This window comes from Diadema antillarum, unplaced genomic scaffold, assembly GCF_040938485.1.
Source record: "Diadema antillarum isolate AM-2024a unplaced genomic scaffold, OU_Dant_1.0 seq00000329_RagTag, whole genome shotgun sequence".
In the NCBI taxonomy this organism is placed as follows: Eukaryota; Metazoa; Echinodermata; class Echinoidea; order Diadematoida; family Diadematidae; genus Diadema; species Diadema antillarum.
The window spans coordinates 864,424-889,971 of NW_027271346.1; the positions used below are offsets into that span (position 1 = coordinate 864,424).

Genomic DNA, 25,548 nt, shown 5'->3' on the forward strand with positions numbered 1-25,548 from the left:
ACTTTTGTACACTCACACAAGGTTACAGATCAAATAAGATCTATATCAGTCTGGCAAGGGAACCATTACGATGACATGTGGTATGAAAATTATGACTTTGCACCTTCTGTAAGCGATCACTAACTTTGCCAACAAGTACCATTTTGCAACTGCCCATAAGCGAAGAAGGCAAACTGCTTTGATTTTTGTACTGTGGGAATGGCTTTATGATATGAAAATTGATGAGAAAACTCTTCTGGCCTACACTAAACATATTGACAATCACTTCATAACACCGGATTATACCAATGCATGCTTTCATATATCAAACTTGTCATGACATGTAAAAGTTCACAAATAATTGATTCTCTGCTTTAAAAAGAAAAGAAAAACCAGCATTGATTTGAAGAAAAAATATTCACGTGAAAAATGAGGTTACTTAGCTACATTTGCGATTTCAAGTCCAAAATGAAAACATGAAATACACCCAATGACATAAATATTGCATACTGTACAGAACTATATATGTATGTATATATTATGTATATATATGTATATATACATAGGCAATTAGGTTCACAATAAAGTTGACAGTGGAAACCATCGGCAACGTGTCCTATCATTTTTTTTGATGACTTACGTAATATACATCTTTCTCTTCATAATAATAGGACTCTCAGCAATTTACACGCAGTCATCACGACAACTTTATTTACGGTGTATAAAACAATATACCAAAATCGATATCAGCAGGACAGCTTTATCTAAATCGTAATTAGATGAAGGTGGTTATGTCGGTTACATGAACAAGCAGAGCTCCATTGTTTTATGCCTACAAGAAACACTTGACTGAAACAATCTAGAAGTTAAACCCAGTAGAATCTTTAAAAGGGATCTATATACAAACGAATAAGAACAAGACGTTTAGTCAAGTTAGTGATAAAGCGTTGACAATGTATTTCCTAAAGATTGTGTGGTTTAAACATTTTGATCCATTATTCAATTTCTTCGGTTTTAAGCCGTCAATGAATATTGATGTATATGTGAACACCTTAGAATACTATAGAACCAGTAAGAACCATTCATCACATCCAACTCATTAAGTACTGCATCCTGCTGTACAATGTGGTTGTTGCATATGTAACAATTGTGTATTACAAAGGCATGACTATTATACGAATTTAAAGATAATCGTCATATCAGATTATGGTATCAAATAAGAGGATCGTTGCGTGTTTTGTTTTTGTTTCAACAGATCATTAATTGAGGGTTGATAGGTATTGTGCCTGGCAAACAAACAAATTAACACAAAATTTTAAAGTGCGATATCCCCTTGCGGCTGTTATGTACACCCAACACACGAACTGACGAATTATTGAGTAATAGCAGCATCAGTCAATGACAAATGGTAACTGTAGGTATGGTGATCTAGTATATATAACAGATGGAAATAAAAATTAATTTAGTGAATGATTAGTCATGAACAATTTGCTCATGTCATAATGCACTGTCACTAGATTTTTTTTTTTTTTTTTTTTGGGGGGGGGGATAAATTCTAACTCTTATTTACTTGACATCCCTAGATTGATATAGACAATGCTTTTCCCAAAATTTTAGTGAGTATAATCATCTCACCTCTTGTTTTCAAATCTGTAATCATCACAAAATTGTCAGCATCAGATACTGACCGATGATTGAGGGTCAACATGTCATTCCATGATCCAGATTGCAGCATATTTTCCAGGTGATCATATATCTTCCTCAGCTGTTCACTTCAAGAAAACATCCTCCCCAGTGTAATGCTATTTCTAGCAGTCCATATTGTGTATGGTATGACGAAAGAAGATAATGTAAATACACTTTATTCAGATAGAGGAAGCTTTGGTTGCTCTTTCAATGGCGTCAGTTCGGTGTATAGGTTTATACTGTCTCAACGCTGAACAAACATTTACCAGAGGCATACATAATGTGAAATACCAATGCACAAGGACAGGAGCAGAACTTCCTCCACTCTCTTTGCAATATTGTATCTCAGTACAATATTAACACATACTTGTTAGCTATATCTCAGAATGCATTGTGAAATATTGTAAGCAAGTATTCTAGACTGCTGATATCAAGCTTCAGATGGAAAGAAACAGAGAGCACAATTTTCATGACCTTTTTGAAAGCAATATACATTATTACTTTGTACCTGATAATGGATAACAGGGTGTCAAACGATAAATTCAAGTACTCTGGGGATGTTATGATGCCGGTGTAAGTACAACCGACACACTCCAATATCTTATTTTCCCACTTTTTAAAAATTTTGATAAACATAATTGTATGTCGTGCATATGACTTTAATATGACTTTAAATGTGAGAATATTTGGCAGATACGTAAAATTTCAGAGTATGTGAACATTAATGCTTTTTTAGTACTGTAAATTATTCTCTGGGGAAAAGGTGAGGACAATTGTAATAGAAACGCAAAACAAACAATGCTGATGCTTGTACTGGGAATTTACTCATATCATGACAGACGTGTTACGTTTCACATACAAATATCTCTGAAGAATAGGTTTATTAGCTGTTGACAGCAAATTTTTGGTGTATGTTGTAAAATGTATTGTAAATGTATACCTCCATTAATCAATTCTGCGTTAGCGTGATTGGAGTCTCAAATCCCACTTATCATTCATAATATACCATTGTCATAAATTATTGGGAAAATTATTCTAAGGATTCTGATGCTGACAGACAGTGAGGGCACGACACCGATTACTAACTTACCGCTCAGACACTAAACTGCTTCTCGTTGTGTCGAGTTATATGTGATAAGGCTATTTCTTTGCTCATAATGGATTTCGTCATGTTTGCCAATATTCTCTAGCATGAGAGCATCCGTAGCTGACCGTTTTCGGCTCGAGAGAGCGGGAAACGCTTTGCGAACGCGCTCCCTGAATCGGCCTCCCACAAAGGCATACACGAATGGGTTTACACATGAATTCGCATATGCCATACAATACGCAGTCGTTTTGAGCGCTAGTGTCAATTTAGTGCGAGGGAAATCGGGATCAAGACGCTGCCAAAGATTCATTGCGTGTACGGGAAGCCAGCACACAGCAAATGCAACGATTACTGCCAGCACCATGCGTGTTATGCGCCGCTTCTGATTCAGGAAGCGCGTCTGGGCGCTCGACCGCGTCTCTTCACATGGCTGAATCTGTTTCCACAGGCGCAACAAAACAATTGTGTAGCACACGCTGATGATGCTTAGGGGTATTGCGTATACCAGGAGAAAGGTGTAGATTGCGTAACCGGGAAACATCAATTTGCTGGGCCAAACCTCTTCACACACTACGAAGTCCTCATTCTGGTCATCTTTAGACACGGCGTCGAAGTATATGGCGACAGGAATAGCTAGCAACGCTGAACCTGCAGACCAGCGGGGGGAAAAATGAATACTAAGATATGAACATAGAAAATTCAAGAGTTAGTGTTTCGGGATCCTCCGAGCATTGAGCAGTTCCTTGCTGTTTTGGAATATTCTCATATTTCTTTCATATTTATCTTTTCTTCACGAAAATGATATGCATTTGCATAAGGTAAAAGGTAAATGACAATTATAATTTTCTAAAATGATTTACATAAAACCCTCCAAAATGGGGTTCTGTGAAGGAGAAAGGGACGACGCATTGGAGTTTAAAAGAAAGTATATACTCAGTAGGCTATAGCCTACATGGGCAAACGCCAAACTTTTGTAAAGGCCGTGTCACATCTTTCCGGGCAAGCTATGCGGCCTTGTTGCGAGTGGGGATTTTCCAGCATGCAGGAGAATTTTCTGCGGGCGGACAAGAATGCTTGCGAGTTTCTCACTTGTGTCTTACCTGCTAGACGCGTGCTACTTACCTTCTACTTGCGTGTAGCCCGTGTGACTTGCGTGATAGCTTTGAAACCGATCCGTTTTCTGTTACGCGCGACTTACGGGTACTGCGAAGTACCTGTGTTGGAGTTGCCTGCGAGGTGCTGCCGGTAAGGGTCTCCTACTGATGTTCTGCGTGTACCTCTGTGGGCGAACCCCCGCAACTCACTCGGAACAAGTTTTGAGCATGCTCAAGGCCTTATCATGGGATACCGTATCTGGGGAAGTTTTGCGGGGTGACTTGCGGGGAAACAAATTTGCTACCCGGAGCTTTCCGCATTTGGTCCGCACCTGACAGTATCTAGCGCGTATCTCGCCCGTAGTTGAACGGAGGTGCGCAGGCAAGTCCGATTTACCCGCAGCTAAGTTTTGAGCATGACCAAAACTTTTTTTCCGGGTGAGTCACGGGGATTGCCCGCAGAAGTCCACGCAGAACACTAGTAAGCGCCGAGGTCCGTAGTTCCACAAGTCACAGGCAGTTGACCCGCTTGAACTACATAAGTTGCCCGTGGATCTATGCTTATGCGCCAGAAGCGAGTGTCGTCTGCGGGCATTCTACGAGCATAATACGGTGTTTTACTGGCAATGAACGGTGTCGAAACTGCCAATATCTGTGTAGCTGGTCAGTTCTGCGGGCGTGGAGCGAGCTTTACGAGCAAGTTGCGCGCATGCTGAGGGTCAGTTACTGTCTTTTTGCTGGTTAGTTGAGAGTCGGATGCCGCCAAGATAACATTCTGTGGGACCTCTGCCGTATCAAATTCCTTCAGAGGGATTCCTTCACCGAGGTGTCAGCCCTCACTCACCATCCATGCGCCTGACACGCAGGTCATACGGATTATGGGAATGAACGTCAGTAGAACGTAAGTAGCACGGGTACAGCAGGTAAGACGCATGCGAAACCCACCCAAATCCTTGTCCGTCTGCAAAAATTGTCCTGCCTGCTGGAAAATCCCCACACGTAACAAACCCGCGTAGCTTGCCCGGAAAGGTGTGACAGCGCCTTGGCTTGGCTGCTGGTAAATAGGACTTGCGTGCGCAACTCCGGGTGACTGCGGGTGAGACACGTGCTAGGTACTGTCATGTGCGGGTCATCTGCAGGGACCTCCGGGTAGCAAAAATTGTTCTTCGCAAGTCGCACGCAAGGCTTGCCCGGAAAGGTGTGACAGGGCCTTTAGACTGCAATAAATGTCATGGTTACCGTTTTATTGTTTTATTTCCTCGACGGTTCGGCCACTGCATACACTTATCATATGAATGCATACAGCAGTACAGTTAGCGAGGTCCACAATAAAGCGGCTACTTGTGATGTGACTGCGCATGAAATAGAATAGTAAAGGCACTTAGAATGTGAATGCCAGCCACAGCAAAGTTAAGAGTATTACAAAAATATCATATTTTCACATCTGAAGCGTACAAATGCATCATTGATGGCTTACATAATCTATGAATTATCTCACAAACGTGGGACATTTTTGGAGTAGTTTATGCGTGATGAATATGATATCTCCTTCCTGTTTTCTGTCATCTCCATTGTGGTAATGGATGGAGCTTGATGCAATGGGAAAAAATATATGATAAAGTCACATACTGCATCAGAGCAAGATAGTCTAGTACAATAATTCAATATGTGGCGCTATCTAAGGCACTATTTTGGCATTCCTTGACAAACGTAATTCCACTACAGTATGAGGTTCGGGGCTACATCGCTAGATGTTTAAAAGTGTAATACACACGTGCTGCAGTGCATGCTCATGGGCTAGAGTAGCATAAGTCATGCAGTAAGTTTGTAACGTTTACATGGGAATCTGTGCAATTTCCGGTGTTTTATGATGCAGTTCTGTAGCAACAACTGAGGAATGGTAGTCTTGATGAGTCTCATACTGTTGGCCGCAGCAATACCAGTGCAGTAGCGGCGTTTTCGATGATACACTAACTTGCTCTATCGTTGTCGTAACGATGAGCCGATGAGTTGTTACACTTTTCCGTCACCCTTTATACAGTAGTTGTTCTCAAGGATCTACATGGCGATCTCAGGATCATACCTGCGATGATCCGGGGAGTTCCGGGATAGTTTTTTTTTTTCCCCATATACATATAGAGCGTCGACACGCGTTGATAACTGTACACACGGTATCAGCACGGCAGCTACACGGATGAGGTCGGACCAGCACGGCATCTACATGGTATCTACACGGCGCTTACACGGACCTCCAAGGACTATGCCGGACCCACCCGGCAACTACAAGGTCTATGCCGGCTTAGCACGGCGTCTACACGGACCAACATGTCAGCTACACGGATCAACACGGCAGCTACACGTAGGTACCTACCACGCCGGCAGACGAAACTCTACCCCCCCCCCCCCACCCCCCAACCACACACACACACAAAAAAAAAGCGAGCTGATTTTGGATTTTCATGAATCTTCTCGTTCTCGTCACGTAGGGACCGTGTAGATCCGTTTTCAGTCCCTGTTATACCGTGTTTGAACGTGATGGTCGTTACAGCTGCCGTACGTGTGGTTGCCTTGTAAGTCCGTGTAGCTGCCCTGATGATCCTTCACGGTCCTTAATGTGAAAAAAAAAACCATCACGGAGTGCCAAGGGTACTCACGGCACCTACACGGCAGCCACACGGATCATCCCGAATCGCTACGCTTACACGTCAGTCCACGGATGACGCCGAATGTTTTTGACCTCCAAAAACTGCCATGTCGGCCTATGTCGATCTATACACGGCCCTCCAGGGACCTCCACGGATGTCCAAGGCGTCTACACGGATCTCTCCCCGGATCACCCCGGATCAGATCTGGAGTGATCCGGCATGTTTATGTGAAGGCCCTGTCACACCTTTCAGGGCAAGCTAGCGAGGTTGTTGCTTGTAGGGTTTTCTGATACTACGTCAGCAAAAAAAAAAAAAAAAAAAAAAAAGCACAACCATAATCTGGTGGAGCCTTTGCCTCACAGTGACATAAAATGCGCGTATGTGGTATTCATTGGTGACTGTCCGAAGGTGTTTTATTTGACGAGCATGCTCCTGTTGGCCTGTTGGTGGGGTGGGGTGGGGGTGGGGGGTGGGGTGGATGGTGGATGGCTGCCTGTGACTTCTCTTCCGTAACAGTAAGTAAGGCAGTAACTGTTGCGGTACGCTGGGTGAATCTCAGTCCAAATTGTTCAGGACTTATGAGGTCATCACGAATGAAATACATTATTTTGATGTTATATAGGATTATGTCCACATGAATTTGTATTATTTCGGTCTATGAAGGACTGATAGTGAAGTATGAAAAATTGTAGGGGGTAGGTTCGAGTGCCAATACTTCTATGATTGGCCTAAGGAGTTGTAATTGTAACAATTTCTTAGCTTGTTTTTATGTTTTGTATGTGAGTATTTAAAGTTGATTAATTTTGGTTTATGTTATTTCTTTATTAAAAATTTTGTTTTGCTGTTCATAAATTTCTATCTGTACATAATGAGAGCAGGCCCCCTTGGTAAATCAGTTACTGAAACTAAAAGGGCTACCTTACTTGAATAGCTGATTAAGTATCAATCCATTCTATTAAGCCTAAACGTGACCAGAGGAAAAAAAAAGCAATTACGAGTCTATAAAACTAACAATCACTACGGCTTCAATTATAACTAAGGAGACCCTTGATGCAACCAGTTTTTATTATGAAAATAAGGGATGAAAACTCTGTTTTTATTCCTTATTTGAAATAAAGAGTGAAAAATGTTTCAATTCAAAATGAAATTCAAAATATTAGAATGAGGATTGACAACTTTGTTTGTGAAAATTAGTTTGGCAATAAAACATAAATGGCAGATTTATGGTATCCTGATTGGTTACAGGAATGCCGTAATGCGTGTATGGATGTACATAGGCACCTATGTTGTTCGATTAATGCCACTTCGGCCCGTACGAGTGACAACTATACAGGCGTTATAGGGATGTACAGTAGCACAGTTGCATCGCTGGTTGTACGGTATCTTTATACATACACATATGAGTGTGTGTGTGAGTGTGTGTGTGTGTGTGTGTGTGTGTGTCTGTGTGTGTGTGATGTGTACTTTATTTGACTATCCAAGACTGTTGGGAAATTACCACACGATATTATGTGATCGATTTCATGCTCATTTTTTTATATGTTAGCATATTGATAATTTGTTTGTTTGTTTGTGTGTTTGTTTGCTTTTATATCGTTTATTTAACGAACATACTTACACGTCCAAATACCAATGCTGACTAGAAGGGCTATCTGAGGCGTTCTACTCCGTAGCGATCGCAGCGGGTAGACGATGGCTTGGTACCTATCTACACTCATTGCAGTCAGTGTGATACACGTGGCCTGAGCGCTGACCTGTTCAAGTTAGAGTACAAAAAAAAATGAGGTGATGACATTTCTGCAGTAGCGCTTCCAATATACTGAAAACGATACGCATAACAATGTTTGAAGACTAGTATAATCCATTGGTCATCGATTGTTCACTGATGACCGTCATTGGTCATCGCAGATGAGAATTGGTCATTTTGTACAGTTTGGTTCCGTGATTGTGTCTCTGTTTTCTTCAAGGGTTGAATTCGGTTCTCACGGCATATTGAAAGCCTACAACTAGTCTTCATTTCAGTTTGATGAGTAAATGCAAAACAGTACAGATATTATTAACGTGATTGAAGAAGTCTGAAGTCCGGAAACAACGCTTTTCTGATCATTGTGTACGTCACCAGAAGGGTTTTCGTGTTATCAACCAATCCGAATCATACGTTTTATGATTGAATGACGAGATTGAAATAATGATTACAATCAAAGTTAATTGTAATCACAAGCGATTTGACACTGACTTAGTTTGACGGCGGCGATTACGCTACGTAGTCGAGGCAATCAATATTTAGGATATTGTTATAAGCTTGTATTACCGCATGGTTCCTGTTATTATCGCAATTTACCGACCCACTTAACTGTCCTGCGTTCACAATATCGCGCGCTCCTTGTCGGAAATGTACATGCCGGGAGTACTTCGAAAGCAAAGGTAATCGAATACGCTCATGGTGTCGGGAGACGGCTAAATGCGTGTAGCGTGACATGTTGTACGTGCGTATCGCGGCACCGAGGTGATACCCAGCGCGATCTGTGCTCAAACAAACTCGAATTTGAAACGTGGCCGACAGGGTGTATTTTTTCTTTTTCTCTTCTTTTTTTCTTAACACTTCCGTACACAGGTGCGATTGAACGCTTTGGAAATCAATAAAATTCCATAAGACAGAATTTGGGTCTGTCAGAGTGGTCCACGCAACAAGAAGCGCAGTCAAAATCAAAGTGCCCACGAGACATTATCCACCGAAATGCAGTTTGATAATACCTAAGTGAGGGGCGAGCGGATGCAATGGAAGGAGAGTATACTCCCTCGTTACTCTTTTGCAAAGTGAAGGGCGGTATCAAGATGAAACAAATATCTTGTGTCCATAAAAAGTTGCATTCCAGTAGAGAATGCTGCTGGTCATATCGTCATCTTTCAGCAAAGGAAGTGATACTTAGAAGTTTTATACGAAAACAAAGAGATTGAGTTGGACGATACAATTTAGAACAAAACAATTTCAAATACCTGTGACTTTGACGGCATAGCCACTGATTTTTATTTGTCTTTCGGCAAATTTTCATTAACGTTTGTTTGTGATAAAAGGGCAATCTGTTCATGGTAATGAAGTGCCATCCTGCCCTACTGTAATTGGTAGAGTACAGTCGGGCCAACAGAATTGGTATACCATTTCATCCTTGTACATATCCTTGTATATTGCATAAAGAATATGAGGTATTCATCAACATTGATATTGTCACCTTTATAATGATCTCTTTTTTTTTAGACATGATGATAATTTCATATTTTTGGGTAATATTACTTTAATAATAATTAATATTTAATAGTTGTATATTTTTAAATAGTTTTATGAGCTCCTTCGTGGAGACTGTATGAGCTCCTCTGCGGAGACGTCCATAATGAGCTTCCTCGTGGAGACGATATGAGCTCCCTTGTGGAGACATCATAGTATACTTAATATCCTTGCTTAATATCTCTAAGATTTATTTGTTTTATATTAGTATTGTCTGGGGCAAATTATTTGATTTTAGGACCCCAATTTTTCTCTCTTTCTCATCTTTCTTTAAAACAACAACACCAAGATATCATAATAACTGTTACAGTCACACATCATGCAGATTAATCGAGATTATCCTGTCATTGCCGTAGCATATCTCCCCAAACATGATTGCTGTCATTTTTCTGCACGAGACAACGTAAATATGGCGAGAAGAAATTACTACTGCCTCATCTGACATATATATATATATATATATATATATATGTCTGCTTCAGAAACGGATTTTAATCTAACATCACATCGCATCAAAAAGTAATATGAAGACGTTGCTCCTACAAAGCCTCTAAAATTGTTAATTGCATCTTTTTCTATGGGTGGCTAGGGTCGTTGCGATTGTTGCTTAAACACGTAAAATACATAGACTCTCATCGCGGGGCAGCTGTCAGCGAACAGTGGTAATGTGATGACATGAATATCTTGCTTATGACGTAATCAGAATTTAAGATTTTTTGCTTAGCCAAATCGCCCGACTTAAGAAAAATGCCGTAAAGTTTATGGAATACCGTTGGGGCATTTTTCTTAGCCAAGCAAAAATCTAAGACAAATTGCTTAGACTTAAGCAATTTGTCTTAGAAGTTTATGGAATACCGGCCCTGGTCGCTGATGAAGACTGCGTTGACTAACCTGTTCGGTGTCTTGTTTCTATATCATGCGCTTTCCTCGCCAGGATAAAGCGTTTTTAGTCTAATGCCATTTTAGGTTATAATTTATACACTATATATATATATATATATATATATATATATATATATATATGATTATATAGGACATTTATGAATCATTGTTTAATATCTGTCGCATATCTAATCATGTCTTCTTTACCCTATACCATCAGCATACGTTAAATAATCCCTTTCGCTCTGAAGTTTATGCACATGGATTAACTGAAATACTGCCTCACACATTTTGTTCTGCTCTTAATTTCAAACGTGCGCTCGAAATAACTGAGTCATACATTATACCCTGAACCGGTCAAAGTCGAAACAAGCATAAGGATGTCTTTGTCCCACAGCATCGATGCGGCGTAATGTCTATGAACACAGACAAAAAGGCCAATTCTTGTACCCTGAAGGGTTCTTCGTCTTCTTCTCGATAAGTATAGTTCACCATCTGGTGTATTTTTGTACTTTTTGACGGATCTGACGTGGTGTATATACAGTGCCATATTATGTAACTTCAGAATAAACAGCTAAAAAGCCTTCCTTTTTCTGTACCTGCTGCCTAAAACTGTTAGCAGAGGTACATTTGAGGAGACTTACTGGCAGCGAGTTCCATAGCTTTAAGGAATCATGAAAGAATGACTTTTCGTACAGTGGGGTTCTGATACAGTAGAGTTTAGATGGCAGCCAAATTAGACACCGAAATCTTGACTCCAAACCCTCCAGGATGCAAGACTTGCATCGCCCAGATTCGGATCCAGCATGCTCGAAATAAGATTGAAATCATTTTTCTTCAATTTTTTTTTAACAATCTATAAGGAAATATAATAGGAGATTCACATTTTGGCGGTCATTTTGATGGCCGTCTGGGATGTCTCAAAACCTATAAGGATGCAAGCGTTGTATCATCTATCTAGATTCGGACTCGGCACCTTCGGAATAGGGTAAGACCTTCGAAAGCAACAACAACACTGGCTGACAAGAAAATAAGGTTAGGCCCAAAATCTGATTTTGCCACCCGGACTATGTTTTATGATTCCTGTATAACAGCATGTTATAATTCTATTGCGCTTTTGTGTATTCTGACGAAATGTACTGGACTTCGAATTAGGTTAAAATGGCAGTTACAAACATGTTTATTTTTTAAACAATATGATATCTATTCGAACATATTTCATACAAAGGGAAAAGTACATATTCCTTAAACTTGTTACCGACAGTATATCAAGGGTAATGTTATTCCCCCTGCCTTCTGAAGGAGGATAGATACGTGCTATTGCACGTGCTATATCAGAATAAAAATGAATCGTCTTCACATTTTCTTTGTATTATTCCGCTACAATGACGTAACAAAATGTTGCAGCCTTTTCATTCAACAATAATGGCACACTGATTTAGCCATAAATCTAAATAATTTATTTATGATTCTATGAAAACTTTTGATTGGGTTCTCGATTTTCCTTAAACTTCACTTTGTGTTCTGCTGGGATTTCCGCATTCACTGAAAACAAAACCCCAACTGCTGTTAGGGGGTAATTGCCCATTCACAACCATAATCGGAGAACTTGGCAATGTTTATCATATGAAATGTATTGTTTTTCTCTTTAAAATCCAACCAAGGTCTCACAAAACAAGATTAACTTTGCAGAAGAATTTGTGCAGAGATTGGCCTAGGCATATTCTTTTATGAAGTTGGGGCGCTGACGTCATGATATGGATGTCGCTACCATTAAAAGGCTAACACCATAAGCATGAGGATATTATACAAAAATATGTCACGAGTTATGATATGTAATGCGGTTACATATGCTGTCTACATTTTGCCATGTTTTCATGAAAACAGAAAGAGGATGGTATTTGTCTGCCAATTCGAGCAAATGCAGCAAGAGAACTCTGACATTCTGTATTTTCGAGATACACAAAGATTAGAAGGGACAACTTTAATAGTCAGTGAAGCTATAGCGAGCAACCCTTAAAGGGGCCCTGAAATCCAAATGCATGTTGATTTGTGTTGATATATGATATCCTCAACATCACTTTTGCGGTGAAACGAATATCTAGAAACTTTCCATATATTTTTCACGATTTTTTCTTCTATTTTTCTTCAAATTACTTGGGAACGCCCACAAAAAAAAACAACCTTCCAAACCAATATTGTTGAGATGACCTCATCTGTCAATCATTGCTAAAGTACTGAAATGTTTTACAAAAGACATTGGAATGCTCCTTCCCCTCGACTCAGCACAACTTGCATGTTCCCTCGCCATGTATTTTGTTAGTCACATTAATGTCACAGAAACATGCAAGTTATGCTGAGTCGAGAGGAAGGTATTCACATTCCATTGTCTTTTGTTAATCCTTTCAGCACTTTAGCAGTGATTGACAGATAATGTCATCTCACTGTGTCTCAAGAATATTGGTTTGGAAAGATTTTTTGGTGGGCGTTCCCAAATAATCTAAAGAAAAATGAAGAAAAAAAAAATCATTAAAAATATAGGGAACGTTTCTAGATACTCGTTTTACCGCAAAAGTAATGTTTAGGGTATCATAAATCGACTGAAATCAACATGCATTTGGATTTCAGGGCCCCTTTGATATGAAAGTCTGTTTTGTAAGTGGCAATTTTAGTCCACATCGCTTTCTTATATAGAATAGTGGCACTGAAAAACAAGCATTGCACATCCCACGAGTGGAGTTGCTCTGAAGAACTGACACGCATATATACACATACATAATGGATGTACAGAGAAAGGAAGAGAAGCACACTCTCTACACATATTCCTCTGTACAACTTCCTCTTTTTTATGAGACTTTGGATTTTATCTGATTACATTTCAGTGATTATTCGTGATAAAGATACGAAAAAGGGTCGCATATAGTTTAATGCATTCAAACTTTGATAAAACTAAAAAGGTTGCATTGGAGACTGGTAGGCCTCTGTCATATCGCATTGTTCTGCCATATAATAAGTCTGTAGTAGGCCTACATCTTGACAGTGTGAGACGACAGTGTCACATGAGTGGTAAAAAAATTGAAATAACATGTTTGAAAATTTGTTTTCACACCCCCAAATGTGTTGAGTGTTTATACATTCCTTGAACCAGATTTCATTTGGATGGCTAAATTGTTCAGAGAGCAAGTATTCAGGAATCGGAGCATTTTCACTTGACCTATGACCTTTGTCCTTTGACCTCAAGGCCCTAAACTTTCTTCAAATAGGCGTTATCACTAACTGGTATCATATCCCTCGCAAATTATTTGCCGCTGCCGCTGGCGCCTGGCGATGCTCGTTAACGTATATTATAAAATGGGTTCAAGAATGTAGCCAATAGGAAGCGCTGAAATGAGTCACGTGTGCTTTGGTTATTCTAGTCCCATCGCACTGCGTGTTAAATCCTATTGCCGATCGTCTGTGCGCGCGGCGGCTCCTTTGAATTGCATGCATACAGTACGCGCTGTCAATCCTAAGGTAAAGAACTTCTAGTTCGGGCTGCCGGCCGGCCGGCCTTTCTTCCCTTGTGCATAACATGTGTGGCGTACGTATACTCTTATACGTACACTTTGTACAGTACAGTAGACCAAGCGTTGTGGGACCGGACGCGTACATGGAGTCAATTTGAAGGGCAAATCCAATGATTTAGCAGGTTAATTCTCCCGCCGTTTTCAGAGTATGTTGTCTAGTAGGCCTATATGAGGAGTCTATATCAAGTCTTTAAGGTAAAGGGTGCATATCCGGAAACCCAACACCCCATCATACTTATACTGTATGTGCGGGATTTCCGAGTGCGACGTGGGTAAATGTTTGGGACGAACATCTTCGGACGTCTTGACCCACAAAGGTACGTGAAAAACGCTGAAAAATGCTGTTAGTTTTCGAATTTTCGACCCATTTCATAAAACAAATGATGCACAGGATTATTTCGTGGCGTTAGTGGAGGCGTAGCTCACTCCCACTAACGCACTCTATCCTGTGCATCATTTGTATACCACTAATGTGTCTGAAGCGCGTATTAGTGTACGAGAAGATACCGCATCAATCCCAACTCCCTGCATCACAAGTATACTGTACGGGTTTTCCACCAAACATGGCGTATCCGCCTTGCAAAAAGACAGGTTCGGTTTTCACTAGCCTTTTGTCAAGGCAATTTCGCTGTAAGATGGCTACAACGGGCGAGCGTAGCAAGCCCAGCCGAGCGCGACAGCGCGAGACCCCACGGGGCTGGGCTTTCTTCACCATACAGCAAGAGGGCCTTGACTAAAGGCTATAGTTTTCACGTACAAATGCATGGGTATCGTGTACCGCAGACAATGCATACACTTCACGGGTAATTCTCTGCCTTGAAAAAGTGAACTTTGGAGATCGGTCAATGGTAAACGTTACAATCGTGAAGGTGAGTATAATCTCACTCACTTTTTCTGTTATACTCTTAAAATTAATGGGGAGGGATATAAAACAAATATAACAAGGCATCGTTCGAGGTTCTGGTTGAAACGATACATGTGCCTTCGATGACTTCAATAGTATAGGCCCTACTATTGAAGTCACCTCCAACAACTAGAACCTCTCAGGCCCGGTATATTTGTATCATATCTAATTTTCATGAAAATGCTTAGAGATATTTTCAAAATTAGGGAAAATAGTTACATTTTAACGTAAGAGCCGGGGGGGGGGGGCCTTCCTCCAGATCTCGGCCGTCGACCACGCGATCGCGATGAAAATTGGCACACACATGACGTAATCTAAAGTACCAAGAAGTACTTTTTTCAAAAATTATAATCTATGTAAAATTATGCTAATTTATGCATAACGATGCCTGAAATGAGACAATTTCGTATAAATCACTAAATAAAGCTTGAAACAGGCACATTTTTGGTGTAAATATTCTTTTTAGTGTCCTTATTAAATGTAAGAGAAAAAAAATTGTGCCATCAGAAAAATTTCTGAAGTATCTTATTGTTTTTTAGTTTCTTATGTATTTCCTCGTTTATTTCGACTTTATGTTTTTCTCTTCTTTTTCGATGAAATTTGTTCGCGACATTGTTCCGAACAAGAAAATATGTTATTAATTGATTTTAATCAATAGAACCCCAAAATAATCATGGTTTTATGAAATTTGCCTGTAAGCACTTTTTACATTGAAATTGTACACGAATTCACGTTTTTGAACAATTTTTGGTCAGACATGCACGTACATATTTATGCGCAACTTCGGAACCGCGCACCCGGGCATCGCAAATTTGGTGTCAACAGATGCGGGAGACTCGAAAAAAAAAAAGTCATGAAACGTCGCGGCGATAGCTCTTCGCGATAGCGATACATAGCGCGGAACGTGTGGGGGGCTCGGAGCCCCCCCCCCCCCCTTCCCGGCCTAGTTAGGGTTAACCTTTGACCCCACGGCCCAAATCTTTTCTTTGAGAATCATAGTACAGTAATGCATTAATGTCCAGTGTCATTGTTAAAGTGTAAGCACTGAGTAATTTCAAAGGTTAAGATATTAAATAGATTAAACAAATTTTTGGATTTCACTTGACCTTTAACCCTATTGTGTTGACGCCATGACCCCAAAATACTCAAGAGTATCGTTGTCTTTGCAGTACATGCATGTATGCAGAACTTCATGAAGACTTGAGCCATTTCCGAGATATGAAGGAAAATATGAAATCTTAGCATTTTCACTTGAAATTTAACCCATGGCCGAAAATTAGGTACCTGTAATCTTTACCTGGTAATACAGGATTGTATACAATAAATTTCGTGAAAAAAGAAAAGTCAGGCACGCATTGCAGAGATATGGGGAAAATAGGGGAATTTTCAAGAGGTTGATAGGCACAATCATTCCTAAATGCTGATATGTTTGCACAAAGTGATGAATTATACAATCAATCACGAATCGAACCTCTTCAAAGGAGATGGAAAAGAATGAATCTTATTCTTATGTTTAAATGTGTCCATCACATTGCGCCTGAATACCTTGCCAACCGAATATGCATACAAACTCCACAATATTCTCTTCGAAATATCTTATGTAGAATATTTTTGCCAAAACCAAATACAAATCTTAAACGGAATAGCTTTTTATGTTCTAGTGCAATGTTATTTAGAAATCTACCATAATTACATTCGATCGAGTGATACAATCTGTATTTCAAACAGAATATTAGAAGACACGATTTGTTTTGAGGCTGCGTTTTAAATATACACATATTTGTTGTTACTATATACACATTGATTGATATTGATATCATGAATGATTATTTGCATACTCTGGCTTGGAATATAATTTATCTAGGGACACTTTCCGTGCTTTTGAAGTGGAACAAGTATACATTTATATATCATGTTGAGTACTTTTATTTTTGTTTGTCTTGTTGTATATATAGTCATAATTCACTTTGTATTTGTTGTTTTACCATGTACACCATTGTATTTTTACGTGGACCCTTTCGAAAATCAGCCTTGCACTGAAAAGGCTATCCATCCTGTGAATGGAAATAAATAAATAAAAAATGAAAATAAAGTTCAATGTAACTTAAGGTACATCATAATATCAGGTCCTACTCGCTTAAATCCTATGTACTTTTAGGCATTTAGAATGATAGTTTTTTTACGCTATTGTGCCAATTCTAAGACATCTTTCTTTTCAAATGGACAATGTTACGATGAGCTTTGTGTGCAGGTCAAGTGTGAGATTTCGTGAGGCCAGTACATCCCCTCGTCTAATAACTTCAAGATGTGTAATCTAATAATGTAATAGTTTCGTAAAATCTGGTAAAAATTCAGATTCCTACAACGACCCCTAACATTTTGTTAAAATTTCACTTCGTGAAAGCCAACATGATGCTGAAATACAAGTTAGATAGAGCTATATGGTGGCAGTGATGTTAAAAGAAGTTTGACGATGTCAATGAGGTAATTTCTAAAATTTCTCAGCGGTTTCGATTTATTACTACTCTTCTGGTTTCTGAAATAAACTTATTAACTAATCAAACCAATTTTGGAGGTAAGTGTTACATTACACAAAACTGGAAATGATTATAAGACAAATGGATGAGACAAATCCATTCAGATTATAACCCTTTCGTATAAATTTTCGTATTTCTAAATTCTTGGTTAGATATTACAATATCATGTTCATGGCCGGAGTAGAACGGGGTCATTCCACGAGACCGACATCCACGAGTCAAACAGCCCACGAGTTCGACATTGAAAACAGGTCCATGAGTCATGCAGCTCACGAGTCATACAGCCCATGAGTTCGACACTAGGTGAAAAAAAAAAAAGGAAACAGCCCACGAGTTCGACAGATACAACAGGGGGCTTAATGTATCGGTCTCATGGGCCTTGTTTGCTTAGTGTCAAACTCATTGGCTGTATGACTCGTTAGCTGTATAACTCGTAGGCTGTATAACTCATGGGCTGTATGACTCGTAGACTGTACGTCTCGTGGGTGTCGGTCTCGTGACATGCACCCGAGTAGAACAACCACCATATACCAAGGTAAGGCAGAGAGGAAACTACAAGATTGATGATGAGCATAGAAGTATACAGTTAGACGCCATCTTGCGCTATCTAAAACCACTCGAGGATATTCGCACGCTAGTCCGATTGTGCTTGTATAAGTGTGAATGTATACAGTTTGCCAATAGTGTGGCAAGAATCTTTTACGTTTAAAACGAAGGAAGCTAGAAAGATCTTCAAAGTTGTCAACGACGAAATTGATCACCGCGTACCATGAAGAGTAATTATATGTCTAAATCCCGAATTGCGTTCGCTGTCACCCTCACCGAATCAACTCTATATACCCGTTTTTTTTATAATGAAATTATTTGCAGGTATTGCTATCATGTCACTCACATTAGCTACAAGGATAACGGTGACAAAACTACACTTCATGTCCTACTAATTTCAAATGTCTTGTGGCATTATAAACTGAAAAAAAAAATCACATGTCCTTACCGGATAGAACCGGTGTCGCCGCTCCTCTTTGAAGAACCAGATTATCATGTTTGCCAGGTCGTCTATTTGTTTATCCCAGGTTCCTAGACTCGGTCGATTAATCCTTTCAGCGTCCGGGCGCCATTTTTCAATCGTTAAGGTATTACTTTCTAGGCAAATACAATGATTCACATTCATGAACCAAGCTGTATGGGAGCACAGCTTGGTCTACAGATAACGGTCACTTGGGTCTATTTTTCCTTGCTCAGGCAGATCTTATAAGGTCCATCTCAGTTTAAATCAGACGATTGTTGCAAATATGTATTCAAATTGAAATTCCAAGTGAAAGCTTCAATGTGAAATTCAGAATACAGTCAACAATGGTAATTGCAGTGATAATGATAGTGATAACGATGGTATCAACAGTCATATAGTTCTTGGAAGTAGACGCCGTAAAACTTCAAAGTTACCCGAATCTCGAATTGTGAAAAAAAAGATGAATTCGAACGATTCTGAACATTATGTAACCACTGTTGTCAAAGATTTTCCTTAACAGACTAGCCAAGGTATGTTAGACAATCATTGCATAAATTGATTTGATAATTTATAACTTAACTCACCTGCATCATGTAGAAGACAAATTTACACATAAATCGTCCGAATAACCACGTAGGTGTGGCGTAGACAGATGCTGTGAAAGGTGCGCAGCACAACAAAAACGCGATGTCAGTAAATGCCAAATTAAGAATGTAATAACTCGTTACTGTTCTGGTTTTGCTGTGGCAGTATATGGTGTAGATAACCACAAAGTTTCCCGCTAATCCTGCCAGTGTGATGACGCTAAAAATAGTTGGAACCAACCAACTATACACTTGCTGAGAATCCCTGCCGTAGGGTCCCCCCATTGAGTAATACGAAGAAGAGTTCTCGTCGTAATTTCGAAAAAGGTCGTCATCCTGGTATTGATCCATGTTAAGCTTTTCCAATAAAGCCCTTTCCACAAGCTCTAACACCCGATGCAACGGTTGTCCATAAATCAGATGAAGGAATGGTTTTCTTTCTGATAGGGTCCAAATCGATAACGATGCCAAATCTAAATCCACATGATTCTGTTACACGTCGTTCTTCTTCAAGGATGGGTGGAGATCCCTGCATATCAGAGATTGAAATGAAAAAGGTCAATAAGTTACTGTATTGTATATGTATGGTATTAAAATCGGTAACAAACATTGATATTATGTATTTCACATATCACAATATAGTAGACAACGCCATTTTACCCTTTATTGCTAGAACATTGTATGCCTTCAATTCTTCATGTTTGTCAAATGAAGTTACACTCACACTACTGAGATGTATAAAAGATAAACACTTTATTATCTCTCTGTGTGGTTGGAGAGCAAAGCTTAATAAGAACAACCCTTAATGCAAATTCATGTTAACAAAATTAATGTACGCGCCTAATTAATGAAGACATAATTCTCCCAATGCAGATCAAAAAAGTGCTTGGGATGAATTCAAGAAAAAAGATATATAAGTAATGTCCATCGATATTACTTGCGAATCAACTCAAAGGAATAAAGTTGAAGTTGGAACAGGCGAAGAGGAAACGAGACAAAACTCATTTTTCATAATATTTTGAAAACCGTGTAATCATACAGGGGCGGATCCAGGAATTCCGTAAAGAGGGGGCGCGTTTACAAAATTAAATTGGGGGCGCACGCACCCCTCCCCCCATTTTTTTCTTTTTATTTCTTTTGTTTCAACAAAAAATAAGGGGGGGGGGCATGCGCCGGTTGCGGTCCTCCCTGGATCCGCCCCTGAATACATAATGATCCTGAAACAATGGTATGCCATTACAAACAAAATAGAAAGCTTGCATGTGAACGTCGTATCGAGTATAACAGCGGTGTAGTGATATACCCTTTACGAAATTCAAGCCATTTACCACACCACTTCGAGTAGAAGCAATATTTTAATTCCCAGTTCCCGAGATGCCATGACAACGTACAAAGATCTCGTACAAAGATGAGACGTTAATAGGTATTGATATAAGTCTATAACAGGAGGTTTGTGAGTTGAAACTCAGCACATGAGGCAAGCTATAGAATGCAATGATACTCGGTCAGATACAAAACTTTTGTACCCAAATACGACGCCATGATACAATTTGTTGATTGAATACAACTTGAAAATGCATTTACAATTCAAGTTGGTTAGAAAAGCTTTTTCCAGGCAGAGCATGAATCCTCTTTTTTTTTCTTAGACAGCAAATACAGAAAAAATGCATGAAAACAGTGAATGCTTGCTTTGCAAACGATTTAGAGGCAGTGGTTGTTTTTCTGTTGGGAATAATGTTGATCTGTGAATGAAAGTACAGTGTAATGTATAAAGGGAACGGAATTATAATCATGATTCTGTTGCGTGACGTGTTTTTCTCCAGATTTCTGGAGAAGAGGTATGCGTATCTTGTTCAGAACAGCAAATGACTGAAATCTCTAATTACTATTTTCATAGTCACTTCTGACATAGAGTAGCACATAATTATTATGTGGACGACCTGTTTTTCATCAGTGTGTAAAGAGTCAAACAATAGTTTTCCTAGGAGGTCTGTAGAAATCGCGTGGGCAGTCCTCCCAATGTTATGCGGTAGTTCCTGCGGACGTTTTCACCAAAAATGTAGCGGTAGGCCCTACATTGCTAACAAACAACCTTCCTTTAAAAACTTTATGAAAATGTCATTCGCCCTAACCTGACAATCCTTTGTCTTCTTATATAGAAACGTTCTGACAAAATAGTGCCTCAATGTTGACTATAAAAGGCATGTTGGAGTAATTCTTTTTAAAACAGTATCAAACATGAAATTAGAAATTACATATTTCCTACAAAGTATCATCGTGATTGGCAGAAATGTCAAGAGGAATGAATTACCACCACAAAAAAAGAAGGTCAAATTGATTTAAAGACTTTTCCGCAACTTATCCACTATTCTTTACGTTTTTTAGTAACTTTTATGTGTATTTACGCGTGTGTGTGGGCGTGATAAAACACACAGACGGGGGAAGGATATGTAGAAGGGCGATAATGAAATTGAGTCCCGTGTGGTGACTACGACATAAATTGTGCAAATAAGAACTAGAGAATAACGAAGTAGATGAAATACTGGAAAGGTGAGAGTATGTGCTTCTGCGGAAGGAGGAAAAAGGAACAGAAAATTGAAAATAAAATGTAAACTGCGAATAAAGGCGGAAGAGAACCCGTAGTATAAGGATTATGTAGGAGTCGGAAAGACCAGCAGAATATATAGGGATAGCTCAAAATCATATCACTCCTTCGAAGTGCTGGACTTCAATTCAATTCACTTCAACAGTTAATTTATTTCCATTATCATCAAAATAAAAAAAAGAGGGAACATGATCCAAAGTGGTACAATTTTTCAATTTGTCTTTCATTCGTCTGATAAAGGCATTTCTGTTTTCAAATACAATATAAAGTATATGCACGAAAAATATCATAAAAAGAAACAATGCACTTTGCCATGGCAACAAAAATAGTAAATAATCATAACGATGGAAAACAGTATTCCACTAAAAAGCTAAGCTTGTAAGACGTGGAACACTGGAACAAAACAGCACCAATTTGTTATACCAATAGAACATATTCATTTTAAATTCTTCTATACACTATTGTACATTAATTTTACTCATTGATATATGATGCTGATACTATAAACAATAATTACTATGATTTTAGAATGCAAACATATAAACCATATAACATATCACATGTACAGTTCTCACTAAGGAAAGATGAAATTCTTTAGATTGTCTCGTGGGATAGTAATGTACGTGAGTGACTGTTACGGTGAAATAAAGAATGAAATATTTTGGGTGGGTGGTTGCAATTGCAATTAAACATAAATTGACCAAGTTGGAATAAATACAACTCTTTTATTTCAGCATTACATTCCTCATAAGCTCGGTTAAAATGACCTTGGGTTACATACACACATGAACACAAATACACCCACGCACCCTCACACCCACATACACACACACACACACACACACACACACACACACACACACACACACACACACACACATGTTCCGGACAAGTGTAAGCATCCCTTACCATGATACCGGCAAAGCAATAATTGGGGAAACGTATCTACTACGCGACAGGATCTCTGGCAGCAATCACAGTCTGTAGACTGCCAATGATCCTCTTTTTTTTTTACTTACCTCGATGATATCCCTCTTTCACAGAAGGATGAAAAGTAAGTCCACTACAAAGGAACTCGGTGGTATGGTTTTGCAGCTCTGGCCGTTGGTTGAATTGAAATCAAGCCCAAGATAAACGTAAGTGAAGATCACCGATCTGTTTAATGAGATAGCTCGAAGAATTTAGGGAAATCTCCATAGGTCAGAGCCAATAGAATCTGAAGCCAATATTCATCTAGTCATATTGGCTTACGGGTACGTGGCTAGGGTGACATCGTCGCCTGTTGTCCTACCATGGGGGAGCTGCGACTTGGTTTTGAACGGATATTATCCCAGTTGGCACTTGGCGCTCTTTGTAGTACATATTATGTGCAGTTCGCTCAATGCAATTCATTTCAATATTATTTCTTGCCCCGGTCTGCCGACTTTCTTGAAACCCACTACTCACCTGATGCACGCATCATCGCTGCAACCCTGCTTTTATCAACGTCTATTTTAAGCAGGTTATGAATGCTATCATGTGATAATCTGACTATTCCCATCCCCCTCATTTTAGGGAATATGAATTTAGTTACACACACACACACGCACACACACACACGCACACACACACTCAATTATAATGATTTCTCCTTGAATGCATTCCGGAAGGCAATGGCAACGCTAAAAGGAAACGTGATGATGTACCCTTGTCGACTCACACACACACACAGAACTCCCCCCCCCACACACACACACTCTTTGTCTTCCCTAGTCCACGCTTTCTCTGTTTGTTTTCTGTACATTGCACTTTCCTCTGTTCATTAATTCCTCTTTCTTCTTACGTTTTCTTTCATATTCGATCAATCCTCTCCTCTCATTACGTTTGTTTCCTACAACTGCTCTATTCACTTTCATACAAACTCGGTCTTTTTTACATTCCCTCCACTTTTTCCCCTTCTCCCCTTTTCTTTTGCCTTATCGGCATAACATTTCTGAGTCTCGTGTCGTGCTAAATCATAACACACGATAGTTTTCAACCTCACTGACGTGTTTACCCTTCAAATCCAAGTGTACGGTTTCATAAAAGCTCCCTTCTTTTTGATAAGGTGGTAACATAACGTGTACTCTCATTTCCTCTCACCTCCAAGCGAGTATCAGCATGTTTACGACGTTCAATATCATTCATTGAGTGCCGTCGTCTCCTATTTCAGTCCCCTACACTCTCCACCAATCAAGGAGGCGGTAATTCTCTGCAAGGGTCAGACTGACACGTCGTGCACAGGGAGATACACTTTACGTATCGCATCTTTTTTTTTTTTCCAGGAATCAACCACACATGTACATGGTTTCAGGATTCCTTAAATGATCGATGTCCTTGCTCTCAATCAGATATGTTAGATATCTCTCTCAAAAAAAAAAAATCACCTTTAAAATCCTCATTGTAATCCAAAAGTGGATGGAGAAGTGGTACACACTGTACCAGACAAACACACACGCCCACATAATACGATATGCAACGCAAAACACACTCACACATACTACACATAGATTACACTCTCACACACACCTACACGTACAAATACAACAAAAACTGAAACACTTTAACACTCATACACACACATACACACACACATACGTGCACGTATTCATTTACTTGCTATAATTTAAATCTATTTGCTTGACTTCCTTTTACGCAAATACTGGAAAAGAATAGTTTCCTCTGCGAGCTTGTTTATCCTCTCCCCTGTAACTGGCACTGTTACATTTCGCATAAAGCAATGGTTATATCTATCGTTCTATTACGTATTTATCTCATTGTATTCCATTGTTCTTTAGTATCTTACAATCAAGTGATGACTTGGGTACATGTTTCCTTTCCAATCTCCCTTCGCTGGCGAAGTTTCAGGGAAATGATCGCAAATAGGTGGCTAATGGGTTAATCAAAAGTTTTATGAAGTCATTATATGTTTTGTTTTTGAAGATTACAACTTGACAGATTAGTAAAATGAAAGAGATTTATCGACATCCATGGTAGTTATATTTAGAAGCGTGTTACATTTTGCAGAAATGTATTTTACAGATTTATTGTTTCAGAGAAAAATTACATTAATGAGACTAATGAAACTGACAAAACGCTTTAAATCTGAACTCGGTTTCTATGGTCGCATAATTTAATGTGAACTTAGCATTCTTTCCTTTTCACTTCAATTATGTAGATACTTTGTCTTACAGATTGTCAACTTCACTATCTCACCCACACTTACACGTGTTCTCTGTTAAGTCTAATGGATGCTTGTCGGTGATATTCATGGAACACAAATCCAGCCTAAGACTGCGTAGGCAAATTACAATGCGTGGCACAAATTTAAATGGCGTAAGTATTCCTTGTTACTCATTCTACGCTGTCAAAATCCATCCATTTGATTATAGTCTGCAGTTTATCTCAAATATCACGAACCTCACTCTTTCAAAAATTGAAAAGAAGCTATGAAGCTGTAAACAATTATCAGGCTTGGCTTGTATCACTCTACTTCAAAGCTTCTACACGAAAAAAATCGACGAGTCACTTAATGGGATTTGCTTTCTTGTATTCTGACTACATTGTTAATGTCACTTTAGCTCTCATGACTTCATAAGAAGTCCTTAGATCCTGAAGAGCAACATTTTTTTCTAAAACTTTATATAGATGTCCAAGCTTATATCTTTC

The 25,548-nt window shown here is 39.2% G+C and overlaps 1 protein-coding gene across 1 annotated transcript; it reads right to left on the reverse strand.

Annotated features, from left to right (window-relative positions):
* Window positions 1–2,765: 2,765 nt before the first annotated feature.
* LOC139730709 (G-protein coupled receptor 54-like) lies at window positions 2,766–10,946 on the reverse strand. The gene is made up of 3 exons (XM_071641575.1): window positions 10,917–10,946; window positions 8,110–8,245; window positions 2,766–3,400 (listed from the first exon to the last, which is right to left on the reverse strand). Exons 1-3 carry the CDS (start codon window positions 10,944–10,946, stop codon window positions 2,766–2,768), a joined length of 801 nt encoding a protein of 266 aa, XP_071497676.1.
* Window positions 10,947–25,548: the final 14,602 nt, after the last annotated feature.

Excerpts from the sequence above, each read along its gene's own strand:
- LOC139730709 (XM_071641575.1), bottom strand. The coding sequence starts at position 10,946 with ATGTGTGAGGCAGTATTTCAGTTAATCCAT. Across the intron at positions 8,246-10,916 it reads CAGTATTTCAGTTAATCCAT|GTCAGCGCTCAGGCCACGTG; the intron begins GTGCATAAACTT and ends TAACTTGAACAG. Across the intron at positions 3,401-8,109 it reads CAGCATTGGTATTTGGACGT|GTTCAGCGTTGCTAGCTATT; the intron begins GTAAGTATGTTC and ends GCTGGTCTGCAG.